This window comes from Culicoides brevitarsis, chromosome 1 (assembly GCF_036172545.1).
Source record: "Culicoides brevitarsis isolate CSIRO-B50_1 chromosome 1, AGI_CSIRO_Cbre_v1, whole genome shotgun sequence".
NCBI lineage: Eukaryota > Metazoa > Arthropoda > Insecta > Diptera > Ceratopogonidae > Culicoides > Culicoides brevitarsis.
Genome location: NC_087085.1, coordinates 44785681 through 44806384, shown reverse-complemented (window position 1 = coordinate 44806384; position 20704 = coordinate 44785681). Strand labels below are relative to the sequence as shown.

At 23.5% G+C, this 20704-nt stretch overlaps 1 protein-coding gene across 1 annotated transcript; it reads right to left on the bottom strand.

Moving 5' to 3' along the window:
- Positions 1 to 70: 70 nt before the first annotated feature.
- Positions 71 to 1284, bottom strand: LOC134836697 (putative methyltransferase C9orf114 homolog). The gene is made up of 2 exons (XM_063851881.1): positions 939 to 1284; positions 71 to 885 (listed from the first exon to the last, which is right to left on the bottom strand). The coding sequence occupies exons 1-2, from the start codon at positions 1261 to 1263 to the stop codon at positions 86 to 88; spliced, it is 1125 nt and encodes a 374-aa protein (XP_063707951.1). The 5' UTR covers positions 1264 to 1284; the 3' UTR covers positions 71 to 85.
- Between the last annotated feature and the right edge of the window lie 19420 nt (positions 1285 to 20704).

Here is a 20704-nt window from a genome sequence, read left to right as displayed (position 1 = left end):
ATTTTTTTTAAATTTCATTTGAAATTATTTTGAAAAATCGCAAAAAATGAAACAATTTTTAACTTTTTTTTTAAAAGAAATTTTTTTATTCGTCACTATTTGAATGATTTTTCTTAAACTTCTTTTTCGGATTCCTTCCATCGGGATATTTCACACTTCCCGTATCCTCACTCACCGGAATGCTTTCGACAAATTCAAATTCCGGCGCTGCCTTTTCCGGTTGCAATTTGTCACGCAACGCTGCGAGAGATATCAAAACCGCTTCTTCCGTTCTCACAGTTCGCGAGCCTTGTTTCGGAATCGTGTTCAAATATCGATCGAACAACAACGACGGATCATCAACATCCAATTTATCATCAGACTCCAATGCAGCTTCCAAGCCTTGCAAACCGCCAAAAACGATAAGCGAGTGTTTGTACTTTAAAGAATTCGCTTCGATGCTCGAAAGTTCATCGCCTTTATCCGAAGTCCCGATACTCAAATCGTATCCGTCGTCATAAGGGCATTTTGTGAAGACATCCGTGAGCGACGCCGCAATTCGAACACTGTAACCCCAATAAATTCCCGTTTCTTTGCGCGGTTGACTCGGAGCTACAATGCTTCCTCGGAGCTTTTTTGACTTCAAATCTTGTCCCGGATCGAGTTTTACTGTCACTCGAATATTTTCTGTCAATCGTTGATCCACGCGAACATCATTTAAGAGACCAACATTGACAAAAGTCGAGTTTGAACCTTCTTTAACTTTTTTATTTGACGTTACGCCTTCGCGAAAGAGGAAAGTAGATGCTTGTCGGAGATGATGTTGACTGTCCAGAGGATTCAGAAGCCCACAATATTGCAAATCTTTGTGAATTGGAAAGAAATTCTTCCGTAAATATTGGGGACCTACAAAAAATTTCGATGAAAAATGAAAAATTTTGAAAAAAATTAAAACTTACACTCCAAATATTTCAAAATTGTCGCAAATTGCGTACAACATTTCCTCACAGTTTTGTTCTCGTCATCCAAATCGACCGATTTTGCATCGTTGGAGGCATCTTTGACACCGACATCGTCGAAAATGATGATTTCGTCAACTTGAAATATCGCAGCGGCACGTGCAATTTGACCGGCGAGATACGAACGAAGCTCCGGACTTTGAGCATTTTCCAAAATGGAGCCCGGAACAGCTATGGACAAGGTACTAATTTGCTCAGCGGATCGTTTTTCATCCGAAGATTTATTTTTATTTTTAGATTTTTTGCTTTTGTGTTTCGGTTTCATGCTGCTTTGTTGTTTTTACGCTCGAATTGCGCCTTGGTTACTCGTTTTCGGTCATCTTGAAATACGCAAAGGGCAAAAAACGTTCAAATTGTGATGAAATATCAAAAACGTTGGATTTTTATGGAATTTTTACTTACAAAATTTCTGTTGAAAACATTAAAAAATCCCCAAAGACGTCATCCGAAGCACTAAAAAGAGATAAAAATGACTCATGGTTAATTTATTAAGCAACAAAATTTACATAAAAATTATTTTTAACTTTCGCACGTCGTTAATTGTTACACGAAAGAAAGCGGAGGAGAGATAAACAGACAACAAGGTGCAAATCTTGCATAATATTTGATGACTTATGAATATTTCCGAAATAACCGATACTCATGACAATTCGATTAAGTAATATTTTTACTGAATATTGGCACGATGCAAGTCCGGTTAGACACATGACTCACGTTTATTGTTGTTAAAATTCGATTAAATTCGATTTAAAATGCAAAAAAAAATGCAACAAGTTGTTTGACATACAAGAAAAAAATTTGCATTCACGTGGTGTTTTTAAATCATGATAATGATGACATGTTTGTGAAAAATGAAGCAAAATAAACAATAATTATGTTTATTTGAATAAAAATTAAATTAAAAATTTTTGATTTTTTTTTATGTAGACGAAAAAAATTAGATAAAAGCGTATTTTGTTAAATTTTAATATTTTTTTTTAAATTATATTTTTTTTTAAATATTTTATTTAAAAAAAAATTAAATAAATAAAAAAAAAATAAAAATGGTAAAAAAAATAAAATAAAAAATATGAATAATAAAAATAAATAGAAAAAAAATAAAATTTACAAAAATTTTATTTTTTTTATATTTCTATTAAAAAAAATAATTAATAATTAAAAAAATTAAATTAACAAAAAAAAAAATTTAAAAATTCAAAATTTTTTAAAAATAAAAAAATTATTGAGAATCAATGCGAATTTTAATAAAAAAAAAATTATAAAAAAAATTTACGTAAAAAATACGTAAAAAAATCCGTAAAAAATACGTAAAAAATTAAAAATTTTAAAATTTAATTTTATTGCATTCTCAACGAGAAAAAAATTTTTTTTTAACAATTTTAATGATTTTTTTTTTTCTTGATGTCAACTTTTAATAATTTTTTTAATTTTTTTTATTTAATAATAATTTTGTCAAATTATAAGTTTTTTTAAATATGTTTTTTTTTAAATTTTTTGCCTGAATTTTCATTTTTGTTCAAAAATTAATTTAATAAAGCGCCATCTATGGTTAAAACTTAAATTCTTATTTTTCAAATTGAACTTTTTGTTTAATAAAGCGCCATCTGTTGACTAAATTTTTATTTCTGGTTCAAAATTTATTTAAAAAAGAGCTATCTATTGTTAGAATTTAATTTTTTGTTTCTAAAATTAAAAAAAAAATTAAAAAATTAAAAAAATTTTTATAAATTTTTTTTCTAAAAAATTTAATAATTTTTTTTTCTAAAAATTTTAATATTTTTTTTTTATTTTTTAAGTCTTAAAAAATTTTTAAAGTCACATTTTGCCAAATTGACACAATAAAATGATGACAGACAACCAATTTCTTTCAAAACTCAAAATTTTCTCTATAAAACAAAAATTAAAAGACGAAATACCGACGAAAGAGTGATCGAAAAATGATCAATCATCTTCCCATAACTGGCAATTATTTCAAATTGAACAACAATGAAGGCAATAAAAATAATGATTTTTACTGTTCTTTAAAAAAAAAGTATGTTTGTCGGTTTCGTACAAATATTTACCAAAACATTAACAAGCATTTCTAATAGCATTTATCGAAAGGAAAAGTGGTCGAATCACTTTCGAAAAATCTAAGCGGAACAATAGAAATGTTTGTAAAAACCGAAAAATAAACCGACTCAAGGTCACTTGTCATTTAAAGCAAAAAAATATCGCATGTCTTGTCGATTTATTTATTTTAACAGTTTTTATTTATTTTATTTCTTCATATCATCATCGAGTCATCAAAAATAATTTTTTACACAAAAAAAAAACTTTTTTTATCGAAATAATTTTATTTTATCAACAACGAGCAATAATTTATCCCGAACCGATAAACAGAACATTATATACGCCATTAAACTTAATAAAAGCATAATACACATATTTATAATAAATAATAAAAAAACGTAAGAAAAAACGTCGAATGACCCAGTAACCCTGTAAGTTAAATAAATGCGAAATGCCAACGACGACGAAATGTAATGTAATGCAGGAAAAGGTATGCGAGATATATTTCGCGAAAAAAAAGAGTAAAAAACACAAACTATTAACTTACATGAAACATGGGCACCCATTAAAATGTCAATTCAAGCGAAGAATTTCGTTATGAAAGAACATGAGTTAGGAGACGGCAGACAGTTACTATTCTATTACTACTCGGAAACTGTTAGAACTCGGAATAATTTTATTTTATGCACATGTGATGACCGTTCACCGATTATTTTTAAGTATATTGTTACAACAACCTCAGCAACATAAATTACATGACACAGGCACCTGCTTAATGAACATTGATGATAAGACGTAAAAAAAAAAATTTTTTTTCTTCAGAGAGAAAACGGTGTGGTGACTTTCTTAAATTATTTTTTTTAACTTTTTTTGCGTTAACAAAAAATTTGGGACACCAAATCCCTTACAAGTAAATGTGATTTTTTTTCAACTTGCATTTACTTGAAATATAATTATTATGGAGTGCAGTGAAATTACAGGGCGATGTTTAAATAAATGAGTGTAACGTTGTAATTTATGTGCGTAATGATGAATGAAGGGAATGAGAGAAGAAATAGGTCCTTATCACAACATTCGGATTTTTTTTTTTGATTCGAGTTGTTAATTTTTATGTATGTTGAATTTTTTCAAAAATCATTAAAAAATTTTTGTTGATTCTTTTAAAGTTTTGAGTTTTAATTAAGGTTTTCTCTCAAAAATTGACTTTTTGTTTAATAAAGCGCCATCTATGGTCGAGTTTTCAATTCTTGTTCAAAATTTGTTTAACAAAGCGCCATCTATTGTCTAAATTTTTATTTCTTGTTCCTCAAAATTTATTTTTTTTAATAAAGCGCCATCTGTTGTCTAAATTTTTATTTCTTGTTTCTCAAAAATAAAAAAAAATTGTTTAATAAAGCGCCATCTGTTGTCTAAATTTTTATTTCTTGTTCCTCAAAAATTAAAAATTTGTTTAACAAAGCGCCATCTATTGTCTAAATTTTTATTTCTTGTTCCTCAAAAATTAAAAATTTGTTTAACAAAGCGCCATCTGTTGTCCAAATTTTTATTTCTTGTTCCTCAAAAATTAAAATTTTGTTTAACAAAGCGCCATCTGTTGTCTAAATTTTTTTTTCTTGTTCTTCAAAATGTAAAAAAGAATAATAAAGCGCCATCTATGGTTAAAATTTTAATAAAAAAATATGAGACAAGTTTAAAGTAAAATCGAATCTGAGACAAAAAAAAAATCGAAAAAAAATTGCATTGATTTGTGATGATCATGCTCTCGATGATGATGATGATTGACTTGAAACCAGTTCATTTTTCAGTTTCAGTCTGCTTTTAATGGATGGATGGATTTGGCAAACGCAAGTAAGTACCTCAGTATATGTACCGTAACCATTCAAAGACTCTTTACTGTAATTGTAGAAAAAAAAATACTTTCTCTCTCTTAAAACACGGTCTTTCATCAATTTTATTGAGTTTTTATTTTTCACTTAAGATGTATATTAATAATTTTCTGAAAATCACGCGAAATGCACCAAATATACAATTATCATTCTCATTGCTGCAAAAAAGCACCATTTATAGAACGTAGCGATAAAAACGTGATAAACATCGATGAACAATGTTGCTCGCTTTTATATTTTTATGGATGTTTTATTGAAAAATTGAATCTTCTCTGTTATTTTGTGGGCAATTTTTACCTATAACCCTTGAAAAACAACAAAACTGAAGCGCGCGCACCTTTCTTTCTTCTTTCTTTCAGCACAAATGTTATGTATATATTTATTATGTGTAGTTCCGATCAAGAAGAATTAACAAAACAATATAATATAACATAATAATATAATACAAACTCTCTTTCGAAGTCAATAAATAAATGAACCGACAAGTCTATTTAAACGATTATAGACGCGCATCTGTGTGTAAAAGGCGCAAGATGTATATGTTACTAACCGTGGTTAACAAACCTTGCACATAGCCGTGCTTTTACTTAAAAACCTATTAAAATAATTGTAATAGCTTGACCTTTCATATTACTATTAGTTATACTTAAATATTAATAATACAAGATATACAAGATTTTCCTTTTCAAACTACTTGTGTTGTCAATTTTTTTTCTGTTTTATTATTTTTTATTTAGATTTCGTGGAAATGGAATTAAAAAAAGGTATATTATTAACTTTTTAAATAAAAATTCAAAAAACTTTGGAATTTTTAACTCGAAAGACGACAGACAAAAACTTGGTAAATAATATAATTATAGTGCAAAAAACAAAAAAAAAATACAACAATAGACGACTCTTTAGCAACAATAATAATAAAAATGTTTACAAAATTTTCCGGATAATTTCAGACAAACAGTCGATGAACACTAATGTTAATATTATACATTGTACATAAATAAAATATATACTTTTCATACCTATATGATGCATTCCATACTAAAAAATTATAAAATTTAGTAATATGTATATTTTTTTAATTCTGAGAAAAATCATCTTCTTGACTCGATTTTGTGAATTTGTTAAATTTATATGCTTGGTTTGAATTAATTGAAATAGATTTTTAACTAATTTTTACTTACCTAAATAAAATTTTAAAAAAATCAAATTTTTGAAGTACTTCAATTTTAGAAATAAAAAAAATATAATTTTATATACAATAAATTTAAAAATTAAATTAATTAAAAATAAATATAAAAATTAAATAAATAATTAATATAAATTTAAAATAATTTAAAATAAAAAAAAAATTATTTTTTTTTTAATAAATTTTAAAATGATTTAAAATAAAATAATTTTAATAATCAAAAATTAATTTAAAATAAAAAAAATAAATTTTAAATCCAAAATAAATTTAAAAATTAAATTTTATTAAATAAATTTTAAATGATTTGAAATAAAATAATAAAAAATAAAATAATTCAAATAATTAAAAAATGAATTAAAAATAAAAAAAAAATAAATTTAAATCAAAAATATATTTAATAATTTAAATTTTATTGAAAAAAATAATTTTAAAAATTAATGAAAATTAATTTAATTAAAAAAAAAATAAAATAATTTTTAAAAGAATTTAAAAAAAAAATAAAAAATAAATTAAAAACAATTAAAAATATAAATAATACATATTTATTTTATTAATTTCTTATACAAAAAAAAAAAAAAAAAATGTTTTTGAATTCTTTATATTTTTTATTTTAAATTATTTTTAATTAATTTTTTTAATTATTTGAATTATTTTTTTTTTTAATTTTTTTTTCATTTAATTTATTTTAGATAATTTTTTTAGGCATGGAATGAACCAAAAAACATAATATATATGATATGTGAAGGTTGTTAAGTTGATTCTTTACTACTTTTGTGCAAAAACGAGGCCTTGGGTTTCTCACTTATTATCATTGTCACACACATTGAAGTCTTTTGTTCATAAATAATAATTAAATTATTAAAAACCACAAAAATTCAAATTTATCAAAAATGTTCATAAATTCACTCGTACAACAAAAATATATGTCAATGCATTATTATTATCAAAAATAAATCGCGTGTAACAATAAGAACGATAAGAAGAAAAAAAAATACAATAAAAAGAAATGAGTGGCAATTTACTTTCAATATTTTCAATTGCCTTGTAACATAATATTATACACAAATATTAACATAAAACATCATATATGATGAGTAACTCACTCCATTCAGACATGTTGTACGCTAACATATTATTATTACTCAGCTCACAGTTATTTTATTGCTCAATTCTTTCTTTCATGTCTCGGTTTCATTCACTGCATGCGTATGTGTTGCTGCGAGTGCTGCAGTACGGAGCAAAGTAAACCTGACGATAAGGCAATATGTTTAGTAGTCATTTGACTGCGCATCGACCAAGTCGCGGAATATTTTCTCTGTCGCAGTCTAAAAATTTTTTTATCTGAAAAATAAAAAAAAATTAAAATAAGTGAAAAAAAAAATAAGATTTATGACAAAATAATTTTTTTACATCTAATGGTGAATTTTAAATAAATAACATAAATTATAAAAAAAAATAATAAAAAAATAAATTTATTAGTGAAGATAAGATTTATTTGAAAATAAAGTGTGTTTAAAAAAATAATAAAAAAATAAAATTAAAGCAACATTAAAAGTGCAATAAAATAAGAAAAAAATATATAATTAAAGAAAACATTAATGTTAAAAATTTGACGTTAATTATAAATATTATCATAACATAAATTAATTAATTATCAGAAAATTAAAATAATAATAAAGTTGGAAACAGGAATAAAATCATTAAGACTGAAAAGGTGTGAATTAAGTACGAACGCTGTCATCAGCATGTTTATCCCGACTTATCGTGGTTCGAGCCATCATATAATTAAAGTAATTTAATAATAAAAAAAAAAATAAGAACAAGTGTCTCATCGAATCAATATAATTATTATTAAGTGAATGCAAAACAACAATTTTTCCTGAACCATCATAAAAATGTAAGTATTCAAGAAAATTAGAGAAGGCAATTATCGAAGTTGTTCTTGTTCTTCAATTTTATTTTATAAGTTTATTAGCTTTAAACGTTTTTCTCTGTGCGCGTTCGAGAAAGGTGACATATTTCCGTTTGTATGATTTATTTATTGATGAACAATTTTACAAGTATTCCTCCAAATTGCTCCGAGCTAAATTTTAAAATGTGCGATCGATCGTCTCGAAGAAGAAGTTTTCGAACAAGTCTCATAAATGCGGACTCGTATATTGGTTTTGTTTTATTAAAAAATAAAATATACAGTACGCCGTGATGCTTTCTGAAATAAAAAAAAAAACTTTGAAATAAAATGTAGAAAAAAACGGGTATTGATATGCGATGAGGAGTGAAGAGTTTAGTTGTATGTTGTTGCTTAGAAAATATGCTTTTTTTTCTGGAATATCAAGAATTATGTTAGTACATAATTTATACTGCTATAAAAATATGTGGTCTAGAAATAATTTGCACAGTAAATATATGTAAAAGGTACAAAAAAACAAGCACATGCAATAAATTATATCTGGATAGGGTAAGGTTGCAGTTAATAATTTTTATTTAAAGTTTTTTTTTTATAAATTCGTTAAAATGGATTTTTTTAAATTATTTTAATTAAATTAAATAATTTAATTAAAATTTTAACATTCTGAATTAATTTTTTTCTAAACAGAAAATTTAAAAAAAAAATTTAAAATTTTTTTTCTGTGAAAATAATTTAAACAATTATTATTTTTAGTAATTTTATTAATAATTCTGAATTTTGAAAAATTCTTAATACCTAATTTAATTAAAATTATAATTAATTTAAAAATAAAATAAATTTTAATTTCAAAAAATAATTAAATAAAAAAAATTAAAATAATTTAATAATCTCAAATATTAAAATTGAGAAAATTAATTTCATTTTAAATTAAAATATTTTTTTTATAATTAAAAATTTTTTGAACATTAAATTTTTAAATAAAATTAAATAATTTATTTTTTTTAAATTTAATTAATTAAATTTGTTTTGCTTTCTTAAAAAAAAATTAAAGAATTTTAAATTAATTTTTTAAGGAATTTTTTTCAATTAAAATATAAAGTAATAATTTATAAAAATTACATACAATTCTTCAACAATTTAAATTAAATTTTAATTAATGAAATTCATTTAAAGAAAAATAATTTTAATATATTTTTTATAAGTCAATAATAACTTTTCAATTTTAAATGAAATAATTTTAATTCAAACAAAAATAAATATAAATTAATCAAAATTTTATTTTTTTTTTGTAAAAAAAAATTTTTAAGAATTTTTTACAATTATAATAAATTAATTAAAATTAATTTTTTTAATTAATAAAATTAATTTTTTAAAATAAATTTAAAAAAAAATATTTTTTTTATACTTAAAAAATGTGACTTTTTGAAAATAATAAAAAAAATTTTTTTTCTCAAGAAATGTTTCAGTTGCCCTAAAAAATAAATAAAATTATAAACACACACAGTAAATATTCTTTTTTGTGCATTTTTATCCACACGATGCACTAAAAAATCGTATATATGGCAAGAGAAAAATAACACAAAAATAGCAATACATCAAACAAGCTCTAATGGATATTATTGCATAAGTAAGTGTTACTTTTTCTCTTGCTGCTATATAGGTAAACAAACACGCATCATGTGTGTTTCTGAGAGCGTTCTGTGAGACAGTGGTGCGATGAAAAACATGAAGAGGAAGCTTCTAACCAGTATACATTCTTTTTTTGTTCGATTTTATAACTCAAATGAAATAAAAATCATGCACAATACAGTTATCTTTTTCTTGGCGAGCAGTCAATATCTCATGCCCTGACTACTATGATTGAAGAAGTATTCGTTTAGCAAGTGCTTACCAGAATATACAGTTTACGTGTGTATTATTTTTTTTACACATATAATTACATACAGTAAAATAGTTCCAGTTTAAGGAGTTGCTGCATGAAAAACCGTTTTTTGCGTTCTTTAACACCACACACTCGCGAAATGTATCAAGTTTGCCCGTAATGAAGTTATCATAATGTTTCAATACGGGTCACAAGGTTTTCCGCGGGGGAAACTTTTTTCTTTCTAATTTATTGCGGTTTTTAAGAAGCAGCCGTGTCAATGAACTTTTATATAATATTATTATTATTAACATCAATTTTATTATTACACACACATTTTATTATAAAACTATTCGCCAGCCACGGCAATTTATCAGGAATTTTCTAATGGATGAAATAAATCGCTCATACATTAAAAAAAAAATTATCTACTCGCCTACAAAGTATACACGGGGCATCATGTGTGCGAAGAGATAAATCCTCATTTCACAAAACAACGTCCAATTCACCGCAGCATGGCACGGCTATAAATTTTGAATGACTCTTGATCCAGTTGAAGATCGTGTTAATGTTATGCTGCGAGCTGCTATGAATATAAATTTGTCATGATATGAGACGAAGACGAATGCATTTTATGCCTTTTTGCTTTAATCACATCCAAAGAGAAGTAACTCTGAGGAAGAAAAAAAACAGTAATAAAATTACAAATAAACGTAAACTGTAGAGAAATGCGCGAGAACGATTAAAGGGATTTAAACACTAAAAAACTGTTTTATTTCGAATTATGATAAAAATGTTATAAAAACGAACAAAAAATTGTATTAGAAAGCAAATCATCTTGGCGGCCTGATTCAATCACTGTTTGTATTTTATTCGTACAGGGGATTTTTTAATCGTGTTCTTATTTTAATTTAAATATTTTATTATTTATTTAAAAAATTAATTAAAATTTATTTAAAATTTTATTTATATTAAAAATTTTCATAAAAAATAAAAACAGGTCTCAATTTTTGTGCCTCATATCAAAGTAAAAAAATTAAATTTTCACGCGAATCCGAAATAAAATTTTATACTTTTATATAAATATATTTAAAAAAAAAATATTTTCTAAAAAAATTATTTTCAACTTCAAAACCTCATCAAAAAAAAAATTAATTATTAAAATTTGTATCTAAAATTATTTTTTTTTGCAATTGAAACTTTAATATTTTATAATGGAGAAAAAATGTATTTTTCATCATCTTTTATAATTTTATTTAAATTATTTTATACTAAAAATTTTATTCTTTTGAATTTTTTTTAATATTTAAATATTTTTAATATTTTTATTAATTTTCATTAATTTCTTAATATTTATATTTATTTATTTAAATTATTTTATTTTTAATAATACTTTTAATAATTTTTAAAAAATAAATTAAAAAAATATTCTATCATTTATTTATTTTATTTATTTAAAAATAAATAAAAGCACTCTGTACATTATAAACATTTACTTATAAACACACATTTTAAGCAAGTAGCGGATCAATATCATTGCATCTGTTTTTTTCCTCCGATCATAACGATTATCTTATATATATTATATATTTTTAATAACAACAACAATAATAACGCGAATTACTTTTTTTACGCTAAAAATCTTTCTCATACACACCTCTGCATCTTCTAATAAGATAAAAAAAGGAAAAATCTCTGCATGATAAGAAAAAAAAGTAACAAGAACTGTAAATTCTTTTGTTATTAAAGACATTCAAGACGACGAAGAAAGACATCGACGACGGCGAAATGATGCTACCTGATGTTGCGATGCGGTCATAATAGACCGGTAATCAAGTATGTGTACAAATATATGGAAAACTACACGACAAGAAGATTAACAAGTGCATGAGATGGTGCTATGATAATCATTTAACTCCATACCTGCCGTAACTCTGTTGAAATAAACGTTAGAATGAAAAAATTTCTTTGCTTATCAAAGACTTGAAAATGTTTCTTTTAGAGGTAATTTAATATTGGTCATTATTTTTTTTTTTTTTTTTTTATTCCGATACGGAAATTATATATACAATGTTACGACGACGCCAAATCACATTCATAAATCTAATATAATAATATAAACACGTTTATAATTACAATAAAAGAACAGAAACTCACTTTGAAAAAAAAAATAGAATACGGTACACACTTTTTTCCCTATTTATTCGTGTAACTGCTCAACATATATATTTTTTCATGTTTTATAAATAAAAATATATGAATTGAAAGACAAACAATGTATGTTTTTGTCTAAAATAGAAAAATTTCCTTTTTCGCAAAGGTAAAATCGTGATTGAATTGTCGTACTTACCAAAAAATTTCTGAAAAAAAATAAAAACAAGAAAGTTGTCGAGAAAACAAGTAACAAACAAGCTTTACTTTTGTTTTCTAACCTTTCATTATTATTATTTTATTTATTTATTATTTTTTTATTATAATAATGTGGTAACGACTCCCCTAAAAACCTTATTATTTTTTAACATAATCAGCTGACCGTTCTTTCATGCTTAATGCACTTTTTCATAAAAATTTTTAAAAATTACAAAAATTCTTAAACGTACATTTATCATGTTTTTTTACTCGTAAAAGTAATTCAAGAAAATCACGTCGCTTCTTTTTCTTACGAAGATTATGCAATAACAACAATCAAAGTCATATTCATAAATAATAATAATAAAAAGATTACAAAATATTTAGTTGACAATAAAAAAAGAAGAAAAAAAGTCCAAACGAATGATTTAAAATAATGGAAATAGTTTGATGCAACCAACTTAACTTGTGGAGTAAGTTAGACATGTTTTTGTACAATGTAACTATTTGAACATATAAGTATAGTGCAGAAGAAGCTCACGTTATTTCATACACTATTGTCACCATGATGATTGTTAAACACAAAAATTACAATTACATTGTTACTTTTTTGCATGTTTTAGATTTTTTTTTGCTATTATTATTTAATATCATAACTTGCTCAATGCGACGATGACGATTACCTTGGAAAATATGTCTTCCTCGTTTTGTTTTTTTTTTTGTTTTTATTGTCATCGTTATTATGATTTTTATGATAATTGCAAATAAATAGGAAAGACAATTGTTTGTTTGTTACAGCATTTTACGAATAAAATTATGGGGTGTGGGACAATTTTTGTTAAAATGAAAATTTTTTCTCATGCACACCTTTCCTTTCATTTAAATTTAACTTGAAATTTTTATTATATTAATAATTTAATATATTTTATTGAACATTATAATATTAATATTATTAGAAAATTTATTTTTTATTGAATATATTTTGAAAGTTAAATTTCTTTATATTTTTTTATTAAATAAAATATAAATTTTATCATAAATAATAATAAATAAAGTTTGATGTTCAAAAAAAAAATAATTCTTGAGAATCTTATATTAATAGTTAAAAAGTAATAACTTTGAAGGTTTATTATTTTAAAAATTTTATATATATTATTCAACATTATAATATTATAAAATTTATTTTTTATTAAATTTTTGTTCTTCATAAAATAAATTTTTTAAATTGCATATAAATAGTTAAAAAATAATAATTTAACTTTTAATGTTAATTTGTTAAATAATAACTTAAAATATTTTATTAATCATTATAATATTAGAAAATATTTTTTTTTGAATAATATTTTAAAAGTGAAATATTGTTTATTAAATAAAATATATTTTTTGATATTCAAAAATAAAATTATTTTTTAAAAATCTAATATTAAATAATAGTTAAAAAATAATGACTTTTAAGGTTTATTACTTAAAAAATTAATATTTTTTATTAAGCATTATGATATTAGAAAATTTATTTTTTTTTCAAATATTTTGAAAGTAAAATAATATTAATTTTTTATTCAATAAAATAAATATCTATTTAATCATTATTAATAAAGTTTGATACTCAAAAAAAAAATAATAATAATTTTTTAAACATTTTATATAAATAGTTAATAATAAAAAAAAAATATTAAAAATATAAAATATCATTAAAAATATATTAAAAATTATAATTTTAGCTTAACAGTTTATTATTTAAACAATATATTTTATTAATTATTTTAACATTTATAAATATATTTGGAAAGTTAAATATATTTAATATTTATACTTTTTATTAAATTAAATATTTTTTTTCAATAATAATTATGAATAAATTTAAGGTTTTAATATTCATCGAATATTCATAAAAAAAAATAATTTAAAAAATATTTTAAAACATAATATTAATAATTGTGTTAAAAATAATATTTATTATAATAATTTAACTTTTAATGATAAATTTTATTCATAATGATCTTTTTATTTAAATATGTTTCAATGCAAGGGCATTTATTGAAAAGTTATTTCCAACTCTCACTATTTATTTCATCTTTCAAAAAAAATATATGTAAATATTTTAATAAGTGAAATGAGAGAATGCTGACACTTTTGTCCTATAGGCAAGAAGAAAACGAAGAAAAAAAAAGTAAAAAGAGAGAAATAATAATCAAGGCCCTTGTTTGTGCTAACTTGCAACTAACTTTCCCAGCCATCATCATCATCCAATGAAGCAAGCAAAGCACACTTCCAATCATCATAACAATCTCAACACTTCATATTGACATTTTAACGAGCGAGCTCACGTACTGCATTTTTCACTTTCATTTGACTGACAACCTTACACAATCCCATTATTCTTGTTACTGTTTGGGATATTTAAATGAATGAATTATTTAAATATATGTAAATATGCTTAATACGTGAAATAAAATTATTACACAGCACTTTAATATGTTTATGATGTTGTTGCCGTTTGTTGATGATTGAAAGAAAAGAACTGTGAGGAGAAAAAATCATGCGTCAAAAATGTGCTTGTTGTTCTGTTTTTTTTTACGATCATAATCATTTCTTTTTATTTTATTTTTATTTTATTCGTTCGTTATGCGTGCGCGCACGAGAGAGCGAGAAGAAAGAAAGAAAGGTAGCAAGTAAAACAAATTATTATTATCTTAAGTATGAATTTATAACGACGAGTGTTCCACACGTTTTAACAGACGTCAAGGCATTAACATATGCCGCGCGTCTAGTTAGCGGTTTTCACAACAAATCTCAAAAGAGCATATATAACAACATGCATCATGATGTCTGCTTACTGTTCCCTTACTGCATTTGCGCTGCAAGAAAACGTGATCTAACTCTTAGTTAGCACGAATCACGGTGCCGTATTAAATTGAGCCAGCAACAAATTCTTAAAAGAAGTTACATTAACGCATTAAGTGCATTAACGATAACACGAACAAAGAATGTCGAAAAAGGAACCGCATTTCGAATTACGTCACGTGGTTGAAAATTTTCAAAATGTGCATTGGGTCAAAAATTTTAAATGTGAATTAGGCAAAATTTTTTAAAATTTATTTGAGAATTACTTCAATTTTTAATTTGGGTTAAAAATTGTACTCAAAAAAATTTTTGAAATTCAGCCCAATTCACATTTTAAATTTTTGACCCAATGCACATTTTGAAAATTAACCACGTGACTTAATTTTTTTCTTCAAAATCGTCTGATGTTGCCAGTTCAATCGCAATTTGCTTAAATCTACTCCTTGAGACTCCGAAGGTAAAAAATTTAATCTTCTTTCGTCGATTTCGTTCAATTTTTATGCTTGGTTTGGATTAATTGGTAACATCTTGCGTCATAAAACCTTTCTATCGGTTTCTCAAGACAAAAACCTAAAAATAAAAATAAAAACAATGACAATGTTGCACATCATCTTGCGTATACTCTTTTTTATTGGTAATGCGTGTGACCTATTTTTATCAATACTTACTTGGGGGATCGTTAAACTTTACCATCACTCATCGTTCGAACGTTCGTCACTTGCTGCACATTTATTTGTGATTCTGTTGAATTATTCCATGTTTGTTCAATAAAAAATAAAAAAAAAATCATGTTAACTATAATTTTTTTTTCGATTTTTTTTATGTTTTATGTTTTCACTGATTTGAAAGCAAATGTTTGCCATGTTCGTTGTAATTGCATTACAATTTCCAAAATTTCTTTCTTTCGTCGTGGGAGTGTTCAAACATTCAATTTTTTATTTAGAAACCTATTGATGAGAAAGAAAGAGTTTATTTACATTTCTATTGACTTTGAAAAAAAAATCTTTTAAACTACAATGTCTTCGCTAAATGTCTATTATTATTACATATTATGCATTTTTTTATGTATTTGAAGCAAAAAAAAAAAAAATAGCAGAAGTTGCATGAATTCTGCGAAACAAATTAACTGTATCAACAAAAGTTATAAGTGTAATGTACTCGACAAGAAGCAACACTCTCGTGAACACGCAATGAATCCGAAGAAATTTTATCCAGCGGAATTTTAATCGTATATCTGCGTACCAGCATCATGGTTATTTAATATTTTTTTTTTGCATTTTTCTTTTTATTAGCGTTTTTATGTGTTTATAATCATATGTTGCTACTTGCATGTTGCATCCATATGGAAAATGCTTCGGACATATTTTGCATAATAAATCCGTCAAATTGTTCACCTTGAGCAGATGGTTCAATGTCTTCATTGGAAAATGTTTACTTTGTTCTTTTATAGAAAAATATTTTTATTTTTTTTTTAGAATAATAAGAAAATTTTACTTAAAAGTTTAAAAAAAAGAAAATTTTTCTCGATTAAAAATTTAAAAATTAAAAAAAAAAATTGTCATTAAATTTTTTTAAATTTCTTTAACTTAAGAAATAAAATAAAATTAAAGAAATTTATTTAAAATATTAAAAAAATAAAAAAAAAACAAAATCTTAAAAAAAAATTTAAAAAAATATTTTGTCATAAAAAAAATTTCACTTTTTTTTAATTTCTTAAATTTTTTGTAAAAATATTTTTTTTTAATTATAAAAAAAAATTAAAAAGTTAAAAAAATAATATTTTGTCATTAAAAGAAAATAAAAATATGAAATTTTCAATTTTTTTAAAATTTCTTAATTTTTTATGTAATGTATTATTGTAAAAAAATATCTAATTAAAAAAAAAGAAAAAACAAAAAAAATATTAAAAAAAATTGTCAACCCAAGAAAATATTTGCTTTTGAATTTTTTTGTTAAATTTTAAAAATTAAATTAAAATTTTTTAAATTAATTATTTTTATTAAATATTAAAATAAAAATTAAATAGTATTTAAAATTAATTAATTTAAAAAAAAAAAAAAATAATAAAAAAAAATAAATGAAAAATTTCAACAACTTGAGACAAATTAAATATTTAATAAAAAATAAAAGTTAACTTACTTTGTTGCATCAAGCATATCCAATTGAGTACATATTTATCATAAAATGTGATGAAAGTTCCCTTTTTCCTCCTTATCTTATTAATTGGATTACACTCTTGTGTGAAGAGATGTGAGTTTGGTGTGATCGACCTTTACCGTTGATTTTTTTTATTTTTTGTGTTTGTTCACACCGCGCCGCTTTCATTATAAATTTATGTGAAAAAATAAATTAAAATTCTCTCGTTATCACTAAACGTGAATCAACTAACTTTGTTTCCTACTGATTTTTTTTCTTCTTTTAATTTTGCTCTCTAAGTTGGTCTCCCGCGCACTGCTTTAAACTGTATTTATTGTTAAACAGTTTGATTGAAGGGTAATTAGCTACCTGAAGAAAAGCAGCGATGATGGGCAATAAAAACCTTTTTTATTATTTATAGAGAATGCTCGTTACGCAGAACAAGAAGCAAAAACAGCGAAGAACGAGACTTTAATGATAGCCCAAGGTCTCATCTCGAAAGAGAGAAGAAGATGAAGAAAAAAAAGAAAACTTGCAATTACGGAGAATTTACATAAAGAAAAAAAAAATGAAAAGTAAACAAGATGTGAAGTTCTGCGTGTCTGCGTGAAACATTGTCAACAAGTACATGTTAATTATCAATATTTATGACGAAAATTCATGATGATTTGCCAGGCTGGATCATAAAAATTTTTATAATTTATAAATTTTTATAATTTGAATTTAAATCGTAATTTTTTTTTTACAAATTTATTTCTTTAGGAAAAAATTAAAAAAAAATTAAAAAAAGGAGGAGTTCGAAAATGTGAAATGAGGAGTTCGAAAATGTGAAATGAGGAGTTCGAAAATGTGAAATGAGGGGTTCGAAAATGTGAAATGAGGAGTTCAAAAATGTGAAATGAGGAGTTCGAAAATGTGAAATGTTAGCCGGCCTAAGGATGATTGTTGATCGAGAGTGCGGCATGTCTCGATGAATTATATTTCGTTTCCAATTCACTGCATTCCGATGATCAGTTTTTGGTTAGCCTCACCCATTTATAATTATACTTAATTGAAGTTGACTCGAAATTGATTTCCCTTTAAGTTGTCAACATTTATTATCAACGTCTCTCGCTCGCACTCGGGCTACGAAGAAATGCCATTATCATCATTACTATTATTAAATAGACACGTTTTTCACTTTCGATATCTGTTCAATGCATGTGAACGCGACGCGACATTGACTGATATCATTTATTATTTTATTAGAAATATTATATTCGAGTTTTTTTTCTCTCCATTGCAGGCCTTGCCTTTTTGCATTGACACAGTGATTAATAAAAAATGAAAGCATTTATTATCGCTTTTATTCGAGCATTTTATTACTCGCATGCCGCGAAGTCGTCGTTTCAGTCTCACATGTGAAATGACACAAAAATCTGTCCAGTTTTGTATTTCTCTCACTTTGCTTCGAACACTATTATTACCATTATTATTGCAAGGTGTTTCTTTGAGCGATGTCTCTATATGCGCAAGAAGAATGTAACATATAGCAATTATTTCTCGTGTTGTCGCCGCTGCTGCTGCGGAGAAACTTTCAGGTCATTTACTTTAAATAATATGATTTATTGGTTTATTTATGTTGTACCTATCTCTTGCTCGTGTATCCAATTTTATTTCGGTGTCACTTGTTACAAAAAAATATTTTTCTCTTAATCTCCCGGAGTGAAGTTTAAACTAAAATGAAAAAAAAAACATTTTTGTAACAAAATATTCAATAATTTCGAGATAATCCTTAAAATGTGTAATAAAAAAATATAAGCCGATGATGCACCCATGAAAATGAAAGTGAAATTTGCCCTCTTGGTTCAGAGTCGTCAATGTATCAAAAGTAACACATCTCGCAATCATCTCTTAAGATAATGGTGAGATAAAAGATGCTTATATAGTGTTACCTATAATAATAACAATAATGATGATGATTATTTAAACAGGCAGAAAAATGAAAAGTTTGACGTGAAGGGCACGTGAGTGATGGATGTTAGTGCATTTTGTTCAATCATTTTGACACTTGTTGCACTAAAATATTGAAATTTTTTAAAAATAAATTTAAAAAAATAATTATTTTAAAAAAAAATTTACAAAAAAAAAGTAAACATTTTTGGAAAATAAATATAATAAATTAAAAAATATAATTTTAATAATAAAAAAAATTTTTAAATATTAATAAATTATTTTAAATAATTTTTTTACCATAAATAAAATTATTTTATTTTTTTTGTTAAAAAATTAATATAATGAAATAAAATATTAAAAAAATTATTTAATGAAAAAAAATTATAAAAAATATTAAAAATATAAAATTATAATTTTTAAAATATATAATTATAATAAAATGTATAAAAATATAATTTAAGTTTAATTTGAAAAAAAAAAATTAAAAAATTAATTATAATTTTTTTATATTTTAATATATTATTATTATTTTTTTTTATGAAGTAAAATATAATAAAATAAAATATAAAAATAAAAAATAAAATAATTTAAGTTTATTTCTAAAAAAAACAATTGAAAAATTATTTTTAAAATAATATAAACAAAATAAAATTATTTTTTTAAATTTTTTACAAAATTATTAATAAAAAATGACAAAATATAATTTTTTTAATTATAAAATATTGAAAAATTTTTTTTTTTAATTTTTATTAATAAATAAGAAAAATTATAAAAAAAAATTATTTAATTTTTAAAATATTAAAAAATAATAAAAAAATAAATTTTATTTAAAATTAAATTTAATTTTAATTAAAAAAAATTAAAAATTATTAAAAAAAAATAAATATAATTTTTAAAAAATTATTAATAAAAGATGACAAAATAATTTTTTTAATATAAAATTTTTAATGTTATAAAAATAATAAAAAGAAAATATTAAAAAAAAAATAATTTGATGAAAAAATTATAAAAAAATTAATTTATCATCTTTTCATCATTTCATCATCAGACAGACGAAAAAACTAAAAAAATGTTAGAAATATTTTTTCCAAACTAATTTACTCACCTACGCATAAAAACCAAAACATCTCGTTAAACAATTGAAGTTGATGAAGACAAAACAAATAATTTGCCGGCGAAATTTTCTCATCATTTGTTTAATTTATTAGAATTCCTTCGAAACTGCAACAAAACAAAAAAAAAGTTCACTGAATATGATTGTTGAGTATGTTAATAAATATATTAATAATAATAATAATGCACCGTCATAAAAAGTGCATATTGCGCCGCAGTTCGTAATAATTTACCTTTTTTACGTGACTTTCACCTTTATTTGAGGCGAAATTTTCGCATCACTTGTCAAAGAAGACACGAAGACGATGATGAAGAAATATGATGAATTGGATGCAATTGATGCTTGTCTCCGAGCGTTATAAATTTTGACAGGTGAAAAAAATTTCTAACCAATTAAATAAATTTCGAACAGTAATAAATTTTAATTATTATATT

Bases quoted from the DNA above. Each gene is read 5' to 3' on its own strand.
- LOC134836697 (XM_063851881.1), bottom strand. From the start codon at position 1,263: ATGAAACCGAAACACAAAAGCAAAAAATCTAAAAATAAAAATAAATCT. The intron at 886-938 runs GTAAGTTTTAAT...AATTTTTTGTAG, and splicing joins AATTTTGAAATATTTGGAGT to GTCCCCAATATTTACGGAAG.